This window comes from Falco naumanni, chromosome 10 (assembly GCF_017639655.2).
Source record: "Falco naumanni isolate bFalNau1 chromosome 10, bFalNau1.pat, whole genome shotgun sequence".
NCBI lineage: Eukaryota > Metazoa > Chordata > Aves > Falconiformes > Falconidae > Falco > Falco naumanni.
This window is the reverse complement of record NC_054063.1, coordinates 21889148-21903758: the sequence shown is the minus strand read 5'-3', so window position 1 is coordinate 21903758 and position 14611 is coordinate 21889148. Positions and strand designations below refer to the sequence as shown.

At 45.9% G+C, this 14611-nt stretch overlaps 1 protein-coding gene across 2 annotated transcripts; it reads right to left on the bottom strand.

Moving 5' to 3' along the window:
• Positions 1 to 4840: 4840 nt before the first annotated feature.
• On the bottom strand, positions 4841 to 14593 carry PLAGL2 (PLAG1 like zinc finger 2). Of its 2 annotated transcripts, none has more exons than XM_040609786.1 (4): positions 14487 to 14593; positions 11410 to 11519; positions 9561 to 9956; positions 4841 to 8671 (listed from the first exon to the last, which is right to left on the bottom strand). In XM_040609786.1, exons 3-4 carry the CDS (start codon positions 9821 to 9823, stop codon positions 7450 to 7452), a joined length of 1485 nt encoding a protein of 494 aa, XP_040465720.1. In that variant the 5' UTR covers positions 9824 to 9956; positions 11410 to 11519; positions 14487 to 14593; the 3' UTR covers positions 4841 to 7449. The 2 variants fall into 2 exon arrangements, with proteins under 2 accessions (XP_040465720.1, XP_040465721.1); XM_040609787.1 differs by having other exon boundaries at positions 11410 to 11515; positions 14487 to 14536.
• Between the last annotated feature and the right edge of the window lie 18 nt (positions 14594 to 14611).

Here is a 14611-nt window from a genome sequence, read left to right as displayed (position 1 = left end):
AGTGGGCCATCCCTGTCCATGCAGGCTAGTAATTTTACTGAAACCAAGTGACCAGAACTTTGTCAAGAATAATGTTGGACACAGAGGGTAATGGGATTGGGTGTCACTACGTGCCCAGCAGCGGGCCATGTCCTTTTCTTGGTCTAATTCTTTGCTTGAATGAAACTTAAAAGTCTGCGTGGATTGCTGTAGGGAACTAGGTCTTTGACTTGCCTTATGACTCTGTCTTTACTTAACAAAGCAACCAAAAGGCCTCTAACAAGACACCTGGGGCAGATAATTCAAATGCTTTTAATAAACAACTTCATTATAAAAAATGCTTTCAATTTGAACTTCATTTTGCAGGACAATGAAAGAACTCATTTCAGTGATAAACCGTACGTTTCCTAATGGCACTTAGCATTTTTACAATTTAAAAACCTTGTTTATGCCTCCCAAAATACTCCATAAAAGAGGTTATTCACTGTGTGTAAAAGTGCTAGAAAGTTTGTTTTTTAGAAAACCAGTTGAGCTTGAACAATGAGAAGCTTCTGGCTCCGGCAGCTGTAGCTGCAGGAAGGGAGGTCAGGCACTGGCCTGGCGAGATCCCACACGAGAAGAGAGCGTGAATTGCAGCCTCAGTGAGAGACACACCACATCTCTCCCATCAGCTTCCCAGGGCTGAGAAAGCCCAAACCTTTCTTTCTCCTACAACGGGATGTTTGCCGGCTCTGGATCAAATGCTGCCCTCCGGTTGGCTGCAGCCTCCGATGGGTGGCAGAGCTTGCGGCAGGGCAGCCCTGCCTGGGACAGGGCTCTCGGCGCACTCATGGCTGCGAAGGCCACTCAGTAGCTTTTCTTCCAGCAGCGGTTTCAGAGCTTGATTGCTCCTGGGGCGTCTCTGTGGCTTCCACGGGTTCCTTCTGCCATCCTTCTTGCAACCACCCAGTTGTCAGACCACCTTGAAGGCAGACATCTGCAGGTTTTTTTTATTCAATATCCTCCTTTAAGGAAAATACTGGTACAAATGTTACAAAACAACCTTTCTAAAAGTAGTTCCTAGATACTAGGGGTCACTAGAGCGGAGAGAAAAAAACCACAAAGCAGTCAAGGCTGAGGCACTCAGTAGGGCAAGGAGAAGTCATAAACTCAAGCCAGGCTTCTAGCAGAAGTTACAGAATCTGCCCGCTGCTGACACCAGCTCTCTGCTCAAGTATGCAGGCTTGGGTACCATTTCCAGCTGCACCTTGGAGCAGGGCGTGCTGGTGAGTTCTATAAGCAAGGCTTGTGTGTTACCTTCAAGCGTAAGACACGGAACGGCAGAGGAAGATGGGCTGCCGGGACAGGTACGTGATCTGTTCACCTGGCTAAACCAGCCAGGACCCATGTGCTGAGTGATGGATGCCATAGCTGTTCCTGTCCTGCAGGCTTCACGCAAAGCTGTCCCTTATTGTCTCAGTACATTCTGCATTACAGCTGGTTGTCTACTTGCATAGTAGTTTCAAAGAAAGACACAGTATGTGAAACAGAACGAAGGTGAAGATAGCTGTTAAAATGAGGGATGGTTGGTTTTTAACAAAACACTTTAATGTTGAGGATTTTTCGCTAACTGAAAATGAAGACCTGACCTATTTAATAGTAATAAAAAACACCCAGTTTCCAAAGTCCCTACTCTTTATCTTCTGCAATGCCTTTAACTTTCCTTGTTGCTGGGATCTCTCGATATAGATGAGCTCCCCCTGTGTCACATATGTTCCTTATGTGTGCTGGTATTATTTAGGCACTGGTGGAAAGGATGGCTGCAGACCTAGCTTAAACTACGAACGCACAGTGAGGAAGATGCTTCAGTCTTCTCCTGCAAGCCAACCTGTGCACCTAAGAAATAAAATGTACTTTTGATAGGAAAGCTAAGCTAACCTCGTGGCATAGATTAGTGAGAAGCAGAATGTGATGTTTTCTGGGTATCATTTCTGATTGCCAGTTCCATTTCTGCTTGACCTGTTTCTGTGGCAGCCTAAAGCATTTAGTGGCAAGTGGTCTGTGAAACTGTGTGGAGATAGTTCTGCATGCTCGGGAGAAAACTCCTCACCTGGAGCTACAGAGTGGCTGAAACATGTGGAAAGATTCCTAAAGGATCCTGGTTATTCACCAGAATGAAGCGAGTACACTGTGGGGTGGTGGGAATAGTATGGAGGTGAGCCCGATGCAAGTGTATGGCAGGGACAGCAGAACCTGAGAGGAGTCTGCTGACATTGGAGACACGGTGGTAGGAGGAAAGGGAAACAGTGGTCCTGTGAGAAAGTTGTCAGTGGTAACAGCATGTTTCCCAGTCAGCTTTCAGCTGCGTTACAAGGGAGGCTCGGTATTGCTGTGGCCCCTTAGAGGGAAACGCGCACAGAAAGGGCGAGAGGTGGCGGGGTCGGTGACATGAGTGAAAACAGTTGTGCTTTCCCCAAGTCCTGGTCCAGCAAACCATGATGAACCAAACTGCCTTCTGCTAGGCAGGTGTCAGGCAGGACCGTATTCACAGCTTCCGATGGCAATTCCCATCTCTGAGAACCGGGAAAAACACAAAAGTAAGTTACAAAAAAGAGGAAAATTTTAGATAAAGATGGAAACCCATGAAGTTTTAATGAAGTGCTTCTGTCCGAGCCATTCATCCACTTTGCTCTTTGGTGGCAGGATATCTACAGGGCTTGGGCAGGCAATTAACTAAAAATAGGCACCCAAGGGAGAATTCAGTGAGCCTGACTAACCAGGATTAGAGAGGATAAGCAAGAAGGTAGGGTGATGAGGAGAGCATCTTTGAAGATTTCTTTGTAAAAATTGTAATTGCAGGCAGTAGAAAGTGCCTCTGTGGGGTTATTCTTTCCAGATAGCAAAGGTGATGCAATGGTAGAGAAAGGAAAGGGGATTTTTCAGTGAACTGCAGGAGATCTTCCAAGCAGCTGCTATTCACCTGTCAGCAAGGAAGGAATTAAAGAACAAAGAGCTGAGCTCCCAACAAAAGTACTGAAATCATCAATCTACTGGAGGGAAAAAAGGGATTCCCATTGAAGTGACAACATTTTTCAACACTAAGGCTAAAGAGCAGGCACTATTGTGAGACAGCTGAACAGGGTCTGTAAAAACGCTGTACGTGGATATTCTGTCAAGTGAAACTCAGTGGAAGCAAATGCAAGTTAACATGTTGTTCCTTCATACAAATGGATTTTGTGCGAGCTGTAATCCCATGGGGAAAAAGATCTTCAGACTTTCACACAGCTCTAGAAATCTGAGCCTGGGAAGGACTGGCTAGGTGAGTTAACCCTCTGCTGCCACAGAAATGGCTTCTCCTGCGTATTTTCTAATGAGCAAGCTGGAATCATTCTTGCTTCCAGCGGGACATTATGTCCTTGCCTCTTTGTGTCTGGGGTCTGATTGATAGTGGCTGGCATGTTCATGTCCTGTCCTTCCACAGACTTGAGCTCTATGATTTTATATCTTAGCTGTCTGCACTGTTTCTGTTGGTCTTGAATGCCCTCCACGTCAGCCACACTTTAAAATACCTCTTAACTTAACCCTCCTGACCAATTATTTGATGTAGTTGCTCCTCTTGGGCTCAGTCTGATGCCGCCTTTCTGATACAGATGTGCCTGGAATAGAGACTGTAACAGGGTGGTTCACAGGTCTCTGCCATGTGACGAAGCCCTTCGTTTAGCACTTAAAATGCTGCACATCTTTACTGGCTGCTTTGCACACTGTTTGTAGGGTAAGATGTGAGACTTCTACTGACATAACGTTTGTTACAGTTGAGTTTCATCAGCTCTGACAGGTTCAGCCCCCTGAGCTGTCCTGCTTTTGTACAGCTGGTGCTTAGTATCCCAAATCTCAGTACTTCTCTGCTACCTTATCTCGCTGTAATGTTCAGCCTCACTTGCTGTCTCCTGTACTCATTAAGCCTCTGAAAATGCTGCTTTAAAAGCTCCTCTCTTCCATCAAAAGTATTTTGTGCCTCTCGAGATGGTTAAATTTGTATTTGTCCTGGCTGGCTGGCAGCAGTATCCTGTATGTGGAGCCCCTAATTTGTGGTCCTTGAAACAACACGTAACTGTAACGCTTGGTCCTGTGTTCACAGACACTGCTGCTATGAGTCTCTGCCCCACATTCACCACCCTTACCCATAGTTTCCTATTCCCTAGATTAATAATGATCTCTGAAGAGAGAGTAGCATGTTGACTTAAACATTCCTAAACCTCGATTTAAAACAAAACCAAAAAAACACAAAAAAACCCCAAACCAAACCCTTTCTGGGATGATTTTTTTTTTTACATCTCACATAATTAGCATAATGGCTTCACGCACGTAAGTCCTGCACAGACACAAGAGAAGTTTTCCAGGCTGTGCTGCAGCAATCAACACCCCAGGGAGGCAAGTTTACCATCATGTTTTACCTATAGTCACATTAGCAGGAGCTTGTCTAAGCTGGCTTCCGCTGATTTTTGTAACAGCTCAGCACATACGTCCTAATGAACTTTGACTCCCAAATGGTGTAGCATAGATGCTCAAAGTTTTTCCTTATGAACAGGTAAAAGTTGTTCACTGACTAGTTTCAGGAAATGAATTGTTTTGTGAATTGCACACTTAGTATTTCCAACAGAAGTAGCCTTGTTAGTTTTAGATAGGCTGACAAAATACTTGCAGATTATAAACTCTGTTGTGTAACGGGAACTTTGAACTTGTTTTCCCGTGCAAATACCTAGTATTAGCTCCAGCGCGCTAAATGCGCTCCCTTTGCTGGTTTAGACTTCCCTTTCATTGACAAATGTTCTTGCAATTCTGCTTGTTAGAACAGGTGTGGAAAGCAAATCACACATGCAAATAATAGCAAAATGAATTCCATTTATTCTTTGACAGCCTACTGGTAGGAAAAAGATGCCTGGCTCTAAGTTTAGCTACCACTGCTAAAGGAATTCCAGTGATGACATCTGTTCAGAGTACAATGCAGGCAAAAAGCAAGAAAGCCGAATGCTCTGAAATGGAAGAAGGTGTATGATGGCGTTGCATAAACCTGACAATCCTCACTTGCAGTCAGCAATCAGTTCTGACCATTTATTTCTAAAACAAAACAAATCCTCTCAACCGAAAACAGGGATAAGGCTTGCATATAATTGATAACAGTGTGAAACTCTCTTAATTTGCAAAGAAAAAAGCAATAGAAGACAGGCCTGAGGTATTCAGTGATGGTAAACAGAAGACTAGCTGAAACGCCCTATTTACCTTTTCTGTGTTAGAGAAGAAGAAGGCACTCGTTGAACTTCGAAAGGCAACATTTTACAGTGGAGAGAAGGAAGTACTGCATTTAACTTGGGGAGATCATTGCCACAGGATATTGCTGAGGTAAATAAATCTTATATTACATTTTGATACAAAAGTATTATTTGCAGCATTGCTGGCTAACCTAAAACAACCGATCTATGTTTTGGAGAATCAATGGATCACTAAACAGTCATTCTGGGAAGAATTACTAAGCTAAATTAAAAACAAAATTCTTGAGTAAAACAGAAGGGGGACAAGCCTATGAACAAACGAGGCACAGCTAATGTCACACTGTAGGATCAATGGCTCAGCAGAAAGCAATATGCATCAACTGAAATGAATCTGCTCTGGGGAGATGAGGGGGGGACAGCGTCTGGCTTCACTGACGGAGCTGAGATAACAGAGTAGAGGTAGATTTTTGCATTTTCTAGACTTATGGAGAACAGTATTGACAAATTTCCTGGTTTATATTGGCCTACAATGGTTCCTCCATGCTGAGGTATGAAGATTTGCATGACTGCATTCATAAACATGCACCAACGTATACTGCGATTGACCTCCGTGTGTTATTATCGGCAGTACAAGTGCCCAGGAAAATGAGAGCAGGAGACAATACAGATGCCAAGTGACATCAGCAGCTGGCTGCCACTTCCCAGTGTAACCCTTCTGCCTGCAGCAGGTAGGCAGTCCCTGGAAGAATTTAACAGATGGGGCAGGCAGCAAGGGAAGCAGGACTTTTAACTTTGGGAGGCAAGGCCTGAGAAGGAGTGAACAAAAAGACTGGTGGAATCAAATCCTAAGTGAAAGGGTGACTGCAGGCCCAAATCCTCAGTGTTTGTTAGAACTATTAGTGTTGGGGAAAATGCTTCAAATACACTGAAAAGAGTGTACGTGAAGCTGGGACCAATTTTTCCTCCTGATTCCTGGACGTTATCACCCTAGGACTGAGGTAAAAATGTACCTCTTGAGACTGCTTCATGGATAAGCCAAAAAAGGTACTGACCTTACTGAACTGTTGTGGTAAAAAAAAAAAATACCTAGAAACTCATACTCTGTTCCTCATCTCAAAGGAAACTATGAAGCAGGGGCCTGGGGCCTGTCCTCATCCACACCTGGTATGACAGTACTCGGTGCTGCTGGCCCCGAGCTCCTCACCTAGCTTTTTCACATGCTTTGGTTTCCAGAACAGATGCACAATCTGTTTGCCTGTGGGAGATATTTAAAAGGGTTCTATCCATACACCACAAAAACAAGCTAAGCTGTGAGAGCTGCTCCATCCCCTTGACGCGTGGATAGCCAGAGAGAAAATGCAGGAAGCTGCTGCCTACAGTGGCAGAGACTGAAGTGGTCCAAAAAGCAGTGTATTTCCCCATGGGGGAAGAACATGATAAGTGAAGAGAAATCAGTGCAACCTGACTTCATTGTGTAAACAGTGTTCTAGCTACACCAGATATAAACCCAGTGTATTCTGGTGCCTCTTATTTTTATAATGGCGGAAACAGATTTGTGTTGTGTAAACAATGTTCACTATAATGACTTTAACCTAACGGCTCCGCAAAGAAGAATGAGGTGATGTTTCTGAATTCACTATGTAAACGGTCTTGTTGCTTAACACTGATGTGGAGTAAGCTGTATTCGGTGGAGTAAGCGCTATTAGGTGATGGGATGAGAGGTAGTGGGGAAGGACAGCCTCTTCCCCATTGGCTTCAAACAGAGTGGGTATCCTGACTTCTCCTTCTCCATGTGGAGGTGTTGGCTGTTTTGCCAGAACTGCAGTGTGATAACATGAAATGGAAGCTGGACTCTTCAAAAGTTTAGCCCAAGATGAAAGAGTCTCAACTCCTTCTCAGGGACAGTCCCTTCCCAAAGAGGAACACAGCTCTGGGATCTCAGGGAAGGTCAGTGCTAAGCGCGGCTCCTGATTCACAGATTAAAAATTAGATAGAATATATCCAGTCTATTAGACGAAATCTTTTCGCTGTACAGGACTGGGACTTGCACGGGGATATCTGCTGTTCCAGTCTACAAGTGCTCCCTCCAGAGACCAGAAACCTCCTGTCTGAAACAGCTTTGCAAAGCTTTCACACCCCAAAGGGAAGTAAGAGTTGTGCGTTTTTAAGGCTCTCCACAAAAGGGTGACTGAAAGATCTGTTCTCCAGTGCTATTTTCAGCTTATTGGAATGCCTGGTGGAAACGCGGCAGCGTAGTTGTGCTCAAGCTGGAGGTGAAGACAGGGGGCAACGAATGAAGGGGCCCAAAGTTCAGCGAGGCCCCAGCTCCAGGAGATTCTTGAGGTTGATGTTGCAAAGTGGTAAGCAGTGGCTGTGTCTCCCCCTGTGAGTAGCCCATGACCAACCCCCCTGACGATACAGGTGGATTGCAAGGAGGAAGATTTAGGGGGAGGAAGCCAAGAAGATGAGAGAAGTCCATGTTAGCAGCACAGAGAGCCTCTGAAAGGTTAGCAGGGCTCTTGGAAAGCAAAGCCTCATCCAGGGGGGGTGGCTGAGGCGAAGAGGACTGAGGCTCACCAGATGAGAGAGACAGGCTGCCAGGGAAGTCTGACAAAAAGCTGTCCACCTCTACTTTGGGTAGTTTCTCAGGCAAATATGAGGTAGATCCAAGCTGATACTTTGGAGGAGGTTGCGGCGGGGAGGAGATGGGAGAAGAAGACTCCAGAGGATAGCTCATTCCCATTGGAAGAGAATTGGGAACCAAAGAATGGGGCATCCCTGAGCTTGGCATGGATTGGAGATGCGTGCTGTACATGCCCACAGGCAACATGCCAGGGAAGCTCTTACCACCTATCATGTCTCTGGATGCCATACACAGGACAGGACTCAGCTCTTCTTTCACTGCAACAGATGAGCTGCAGCTTAGGAGACCCAGCATGTCAACTGGCTCTGTCTTAATCTTCAGCAGTTCCTGGGAGTGGCTTTTCTTCATATGCCTGGTCAGATGATCTTTCCTCCCAAACCTCTGAGCACAGTACTGGCACAAGAAGTCCTTCCGCCCCGTGTGCACTACCAAGTGTCTCCGCACATCTTTCCGGGTGTAGAAGCGCCTATCACAGTGATCACACGGATGCTTCTTCTCCTTTGCTCCACCAGAAGCCCGCCTAGAATGAGCTTTGAGGTGCTCCAGCAGGACTTGGGTACTTTCAAACGTCTGGAGGCATACCTTGCAGCTGAGATCACCGCTGGCAGCTGCATGCATGGCCAGATGTCGCCTGAAGCCGAGTTTTGTGTTGTAGTTTTTGCCACACTCAGGACAGTGGAGGGCCTCCTTGTTTGGATCGTGGGTCTGGAGGTGGTTGCGAAGGTGATCTTTCCGGTGAAACATCTTCTCACAGTACATGCACTGATGAGGCTTCTGAGCAGAGTGTGTGGCCATATGCCTTTTGGAAGAAAAGCAGGAAAGTTTAGACTAGTACCCAACCCCTAAGAGAAGACACACTACTTTTTCAAAATTTTCCTTGTGCTCTACATTTTATACCACAAAAACTCCATGGGGCATTTTATCACCACTAAATGACATGCACAGAAGCACACTTCAAGCAACAGTTACAGAGCCTGTCTCAGCAGTGCCTGTCCTCCCTAGAACGCATCACCTCCACACATGCGTATTTCAGTCATCTACTCAGCTCCTGCTCTCTGCTGAGGCTATCAGAGGAGGAAATGACAATGAAAACTGGTAGTTTATGACAAAGAACGCTTATCTGCTGGTGAGACAGCTTCATTTCATCAGGAGGCATCAGACTGTGGCAATGTCTGCTGACAGCCACTGTGGACTGATTGCACCTTAGTATCTTACACTGTCTGACTGCAGTTCATCTAATTTCAGGTTCCTAGGGATCATAGTTTAATTATTTTGTGCTGTATTTTGGTACATGAATGGGAATTCTATTCCTTTGTGCGAGAACAACAGCAACCACAGACAGAGTCCTGTGATTAAACTTAGAGGTAGGGCTTCCGAAATGTGAATGCTATTCTTGCTTTTCATTTTGTTTTTCAGTCTGTGAACTTCACTTTCTGCTTTGATTCCCTCCTTAGTAAAACAGGAAAGAGCTGAGCTCAGGATAAAGTATTATCTGAGGTTCTCTGGAAGGTGCTTGAAGAGATACCAAGTATGGTAATGTCTGGGACTCAACCGCTTTGCAAGGTAACAAGGGCATTCCCCCTCCTCCACTTTCTCAGAAATTCAAGCAAAAAAACACGACGGAGGGATTTTCCCCTCTCTTCTGTCAGGGTAGCACTGTTAGGTAGAGGCACTCAGCAGTTACCTACCTATATAGCTTGTACTTAGAAGCAAAGGCTTTGCCACAGTGCAGCTGAGGGCAGTTGTATGGTCTCTGCTCGGTATGAGAAAGCGTGTGAGTTCTCAGCTTATCGACATTAGAGAAGGAGGTCTCGGAAATTTCACATTGGCATTTTCCCTGACTTTCGGTCTCTTCACCTCTTGGTCTGGGGACTAATTTCCAGCCTGTCTCTTCCTCCTCCTGCTTTGCATCTTGAATCCAGTTGGGAACACTGGGAAAAAATGCCGTCATGGCAGGTCTAGTAGAACATGGTCATGTCAAGCAGAACTCAAGCCTGCAGGCGTCTTGCTGTGATGTTGTCCCAGTGCAGTTTTCTGTTGGAACCCTCTGTGACCAAACTGATTTAATAGCAAAACATCTTCATCTGAAATCACAGAACGGTTGGTGTGACACATGTGAGCATTCAACAAGCACTATAGACGTGAAAATAAGCGTTCACAGACATGGGAAACTCCCATCTCTGGAACACCTTCCATCCTTTTCTCCATTAACCCCTTTGACCTGAATAAAATTATGTTAAACTTTTTCGGAACTACATTTTTGCAACTATTAAGAGCCAGTGTTATCTGTTACATGCGTTTTCTCCTGAAATATTGTAGACAGGTGTCTCTTTGTAGCTATAAATACCTTACCCTTTTCCTCTCGTGTTTTATGGATTGCTTTGCATCTCCCTTTTTTCATGTTCATACCCCATTCTCACTTTTGCTCTTTGCTTACATGGAATTGCCTTCTAGAGCTTCTCAGAGAAACTAAGGTTCTCTTGTATTTATTTTTTTTCATCCACTTTGCTACCAACCTGGTGCACTAGGAAGACCATCTCCTAGCAAACCAATCTGAATTACCACACATGGGTCAACAGGGGTGGGGAGGAAAACTTGCTATTATTGGCAACATCACACCTTTTTCAGGAAGGCAACAGATGCTGCTTCAGGGTGTGATTAGTCATTGTATTTTCACTTTTCTACTGTGGGGCAGATTCTGCCTCTCTGGATTAGCAAGTTTTCTACACTAATGAGCAATTTATTTTTTTTTACACTCTCATCCACTGCTAATGGAAGCTCAGACTGTTTCCTGTTCAACTAAACATATCTCCTGCATGCTCTGCTAGCTGTCATGTTAATGAAAATCTACATTACTTTCTCTTAGTAGGTTGTTCTTCAGTTGTGCTTGTCTTGTTGGTAAAGTACTGCATTTTTATATGGTTCTACCAACACCTAAACTGGTTAGCTGAAATAAAAACCTCAGAAAAGATCTCTTTCACCGAATTTAGCTGCCTGAGAAACTCTTCTTAAAATAGTATCAAACCCTCAAGCTCTTTCTCGCTCCATGATTGCTTCAGAGGGAGGAACTTCCTGCCGGCACATCAACATGAGTGCCAGTTGTGGGCAGGATGTGCAACTACGAGGGAACTAACCAACCCCCATTAAGAAAGTGCACCACTGAACGTTATGAATAGCTGAAATAACAATAACTGTAACTGCACCATCACTCACAATACCCTGAATAGTTCCCTCAGGATGGAAAACGCTGAGAAATAGGTTGACTCTGAGAAAACTTGTCACTATGAGGCTTGGAAACATCCATGAAGAGCAGAATTCGGTTTTGTGCAGGCTGTACTTGGGCAGAACAAAACAATAAAGGACTGGAACTGCTGAGCTGCCACTTTGGTACAACCCAGTGCAGTGTGACAGGCTGCTCTGACCCCTCAGGGCGCAGGAGTCCTGTGGTTCAAAGCAGTCTTCCTTTGTAGGTGTCTAAGACTCTGAATATTTCACCTCTGTATGAGATGTGTGCTGGAAAAAACAAGCGTTCTCTACCTCCTGCTTCAGAGCTGTGCACGCATTCTGGGAGTCTCTGCCACTTTTGCCAGGTAGTTGCTTCTTTCCCTCTGAACAAGCTCACCCATCTGTGCTGGTTTCAAAGCTACCTGAAAGAGGACAGACTTTCAATTTTGCTGTCTCTAATAGTAAGGCATGTAAACAATCACCTTCAGAGCAGGAATCCAAATACAAATGAGCTAAGACATGGTAATCTCTAACTCATTATGGTAAAATTTCATCAGCTTTCCTTTAAAATTGTAAGGATCTAGCAAGAAAAAGGACTCTACCTATTTGGGTCTAAGTCAAAATGCATGTCCTGGGACACTGACAGCTGTGGAATAAGGAAGAACAAACAAGATGAGGGTCTTACATAGTCCTGCAACCTTTTCCTAGTGAAACACAGTTGCTGTGGAAGGTTAACAACATAATTTGTGCTTGAAAACTCTGCCTGATATAGATATTTACATTTCAAAAACAATACATTAGTTTTCTTAGTAACATTTTCCCAAATAATGTTTCCAGTGTGGTCCCTGTTCACTATAGCTCCATAGCCACCACAGAGAAACGTCACTGCTGTATGGAAACACTTCGCCTACACCTGTTGAAGGAACATCTTGTAAATGATGGTGTTTGTACCAGCACCGGGAAACCTGGTTATCTTAGAAAGTTTTGTACTAGTCCTGGAAAACTGTGGTTAGCCTATGCAGCCCCAGAAATCTCAGATAAGTCGGTTAAAGAAAACTTCCATCACCAGACGAATCCTCCTCTGCTTCAGTTCTACAGGGGTTAAGAGGTTGACAAGGTGAACACAGAGCTGGAAAAAAATATGATACACCTGGGAGCTGGGTTCCCACTGGCTACCAACCTACATGAAATATTTCATTATGACAGTCATCAGGTTTGTGCAAATTCAAGCTAGAAGAGCTCATATAAGCTGATGAATCGTATGCTATGTAGGAGATTCCAGCCCCTTGTTACTGCACAGAAAACAATGAGGTATGTCTGACTTGGTACGTATTACAAAAAAAGCTGTCAGGCTTCACAGAAAGTCCCTGGGATAGAATTTGCCACCTGCTTTGACAGTTTTTCCCACTGTTTAATCTTTCTCAAAGTATGGTTCAACAATACAGCATTTCTGCACAGTTTATGCCCTTGAAGTCACTCCTGTGACACGGAGCACCATTCCTCAGCTGTGTGGGAAAAACTTGTAACCTAGGCTGGGAACCAGACTGGAGAACTGCCCAGGTTAAAAATAATCAGGAAAAAAACAAAAAGGAGCCTGGATGACTTCTCTGACTATACCAACAGCAAAGCTGTGCTGATCTGGCCAGAGCGGGTATGCAGCAGCAGTGGGAGGCAGGGACACGGGGCCTGGCAGGCTGCCTGACTAGCCCCTGGATTGTAGAGTTGCCGTTTCCCTTTCCTAACAGGCATCTCTTGCATCTGATTTGTATTTGGCTGTCCTTGGCTTCTACCTGCTGAGTCCTACTGTACCTTCGCTACGGAGCTGCTCCAGAAATGTCACTTTTTTTCCTCCAGGGACAGAGAAGTTGGCCCAAGGACACCTGTGTCCCTCAGTCCTCACCACCCGCTTCTGCACTGCGCTGGCCGGCTGTTTTACAGCTGCTTGATGGTGCAGCTGAAGGAATTTACCCAGCTGAAAAGCAACTTCTTTTTACATCTTTCCTCCACAAGCCACATCAGTCCCCCACTCAGATCTGTTAAGCTATTTTAAGTTGTTAAAGCTTCAACTTGAGCAAACAGAAGGTACCAGCTACGTGGCAGAAAGAAGAGGCTAGAATCCATGGTTGGCACTCAGCCTCAGCCTGGTATCGTGCCTCAAACCCAGCTTCTGCAGCAATCCCAGCTGTGGCACCAGGCCTGGCCAGGACACCGGTTCACTCATTTTTTTACTGATTCTCCTACACAAAGACCAGTGACCGTAACAACTTAAACTGCTGCAGCAACATCTCTCAGAGCACACCTTTCAGAACGCCCACACAGCATAACAAATTCACCCCCTACTTTTCGTTAAAGTGTTCTGACCAAGTCCAGCTCCAACCCCTGACTGCAAGGTCTGCTTCCAGACCTCAGATCACATTGTGACTTTTCTGAAACCTCTGCCGTTTTCCAATATCATTTTCTTAATTATAAGGGAAGAAATGAGGACACCAGACCTAGATGCACAGTACCAGCCCTACCAGTACAACACCTGGATGTAAAAAATCACTCTCCCACCTCCTCACACATCTTGCATTGACTTTTTTTTAATAGTTTTTTGACACTCACAAACACCAACTCACGTGTCATTATGATTCCCTGATTTCCCCTATAAAAAAACATTATTTTATTGCATTGAGTGACTCTGGCCATTTCTAGATATGTAGGGTTTTACATCCAAACAGGCTCATTTTTCTAGTTAAGCTGCTCAAGCCTCAGTATCAGTTTCCTCCACTTGATCACTTACAGACTTTGGAAAAACTCTGCGTAAAATTAGCATTTACTTTTAAAGCCCAGGAAAAACCCGCTGCACCTTTCCCATAGGAGGTTAACCACACACCCCATCCTCGGGGACGGTTTTCCCATCTGACCGAACTCCTTTCACCCTCCACTTCCCTGGCATGACAACAGACGCGATTCCAACAGCCCAAACCCCTTCGCCGCACCAGCGGGGAAGCCCCAAACGCCAACACAGCTCCGAGATGATTTATTTATGATAAAAGCCGCTTTTTTCACCCACTCAGCCCCAGCCTGTCTGCAAAGCCCCCAGGACAGTGTGCGGCCGTGCTGTTTGCAATCGGGTTGCAAACCCCTCCGGGGCAACTCGCCCTTCTCTACTCCGACAGCTCCGCCGTTTGCACCGGGAGCGAAACGGGAGCCCCACCCCCACCCCGGAAAGGGTCTGCGGAGGCGGCCGGGCCAGTGCCAGGGGGAGCACACGTGCCGCCCCCCCACCCCCCCCCGTTACCATGGCGCAGCCCTGAGGGGTCCCTCCCGCCAAGAGGAGGGGGCCGCCGTGACGCCGGCCCTCACCCCCCTTCCTCCGGGGCCGCCTCCCCGCCTCCCACACTCACCCCGTTCCCCCGGGCCCCGCCAGGCGCGGCTCCGGCCCAGGCCCCGGCGGCCCCATTGTGCGGGGCATTGTGGGAGTGACGTCGCTCTCCCACTTCCGCCTCGATGGTGGCCGCTTCCCGCTAGA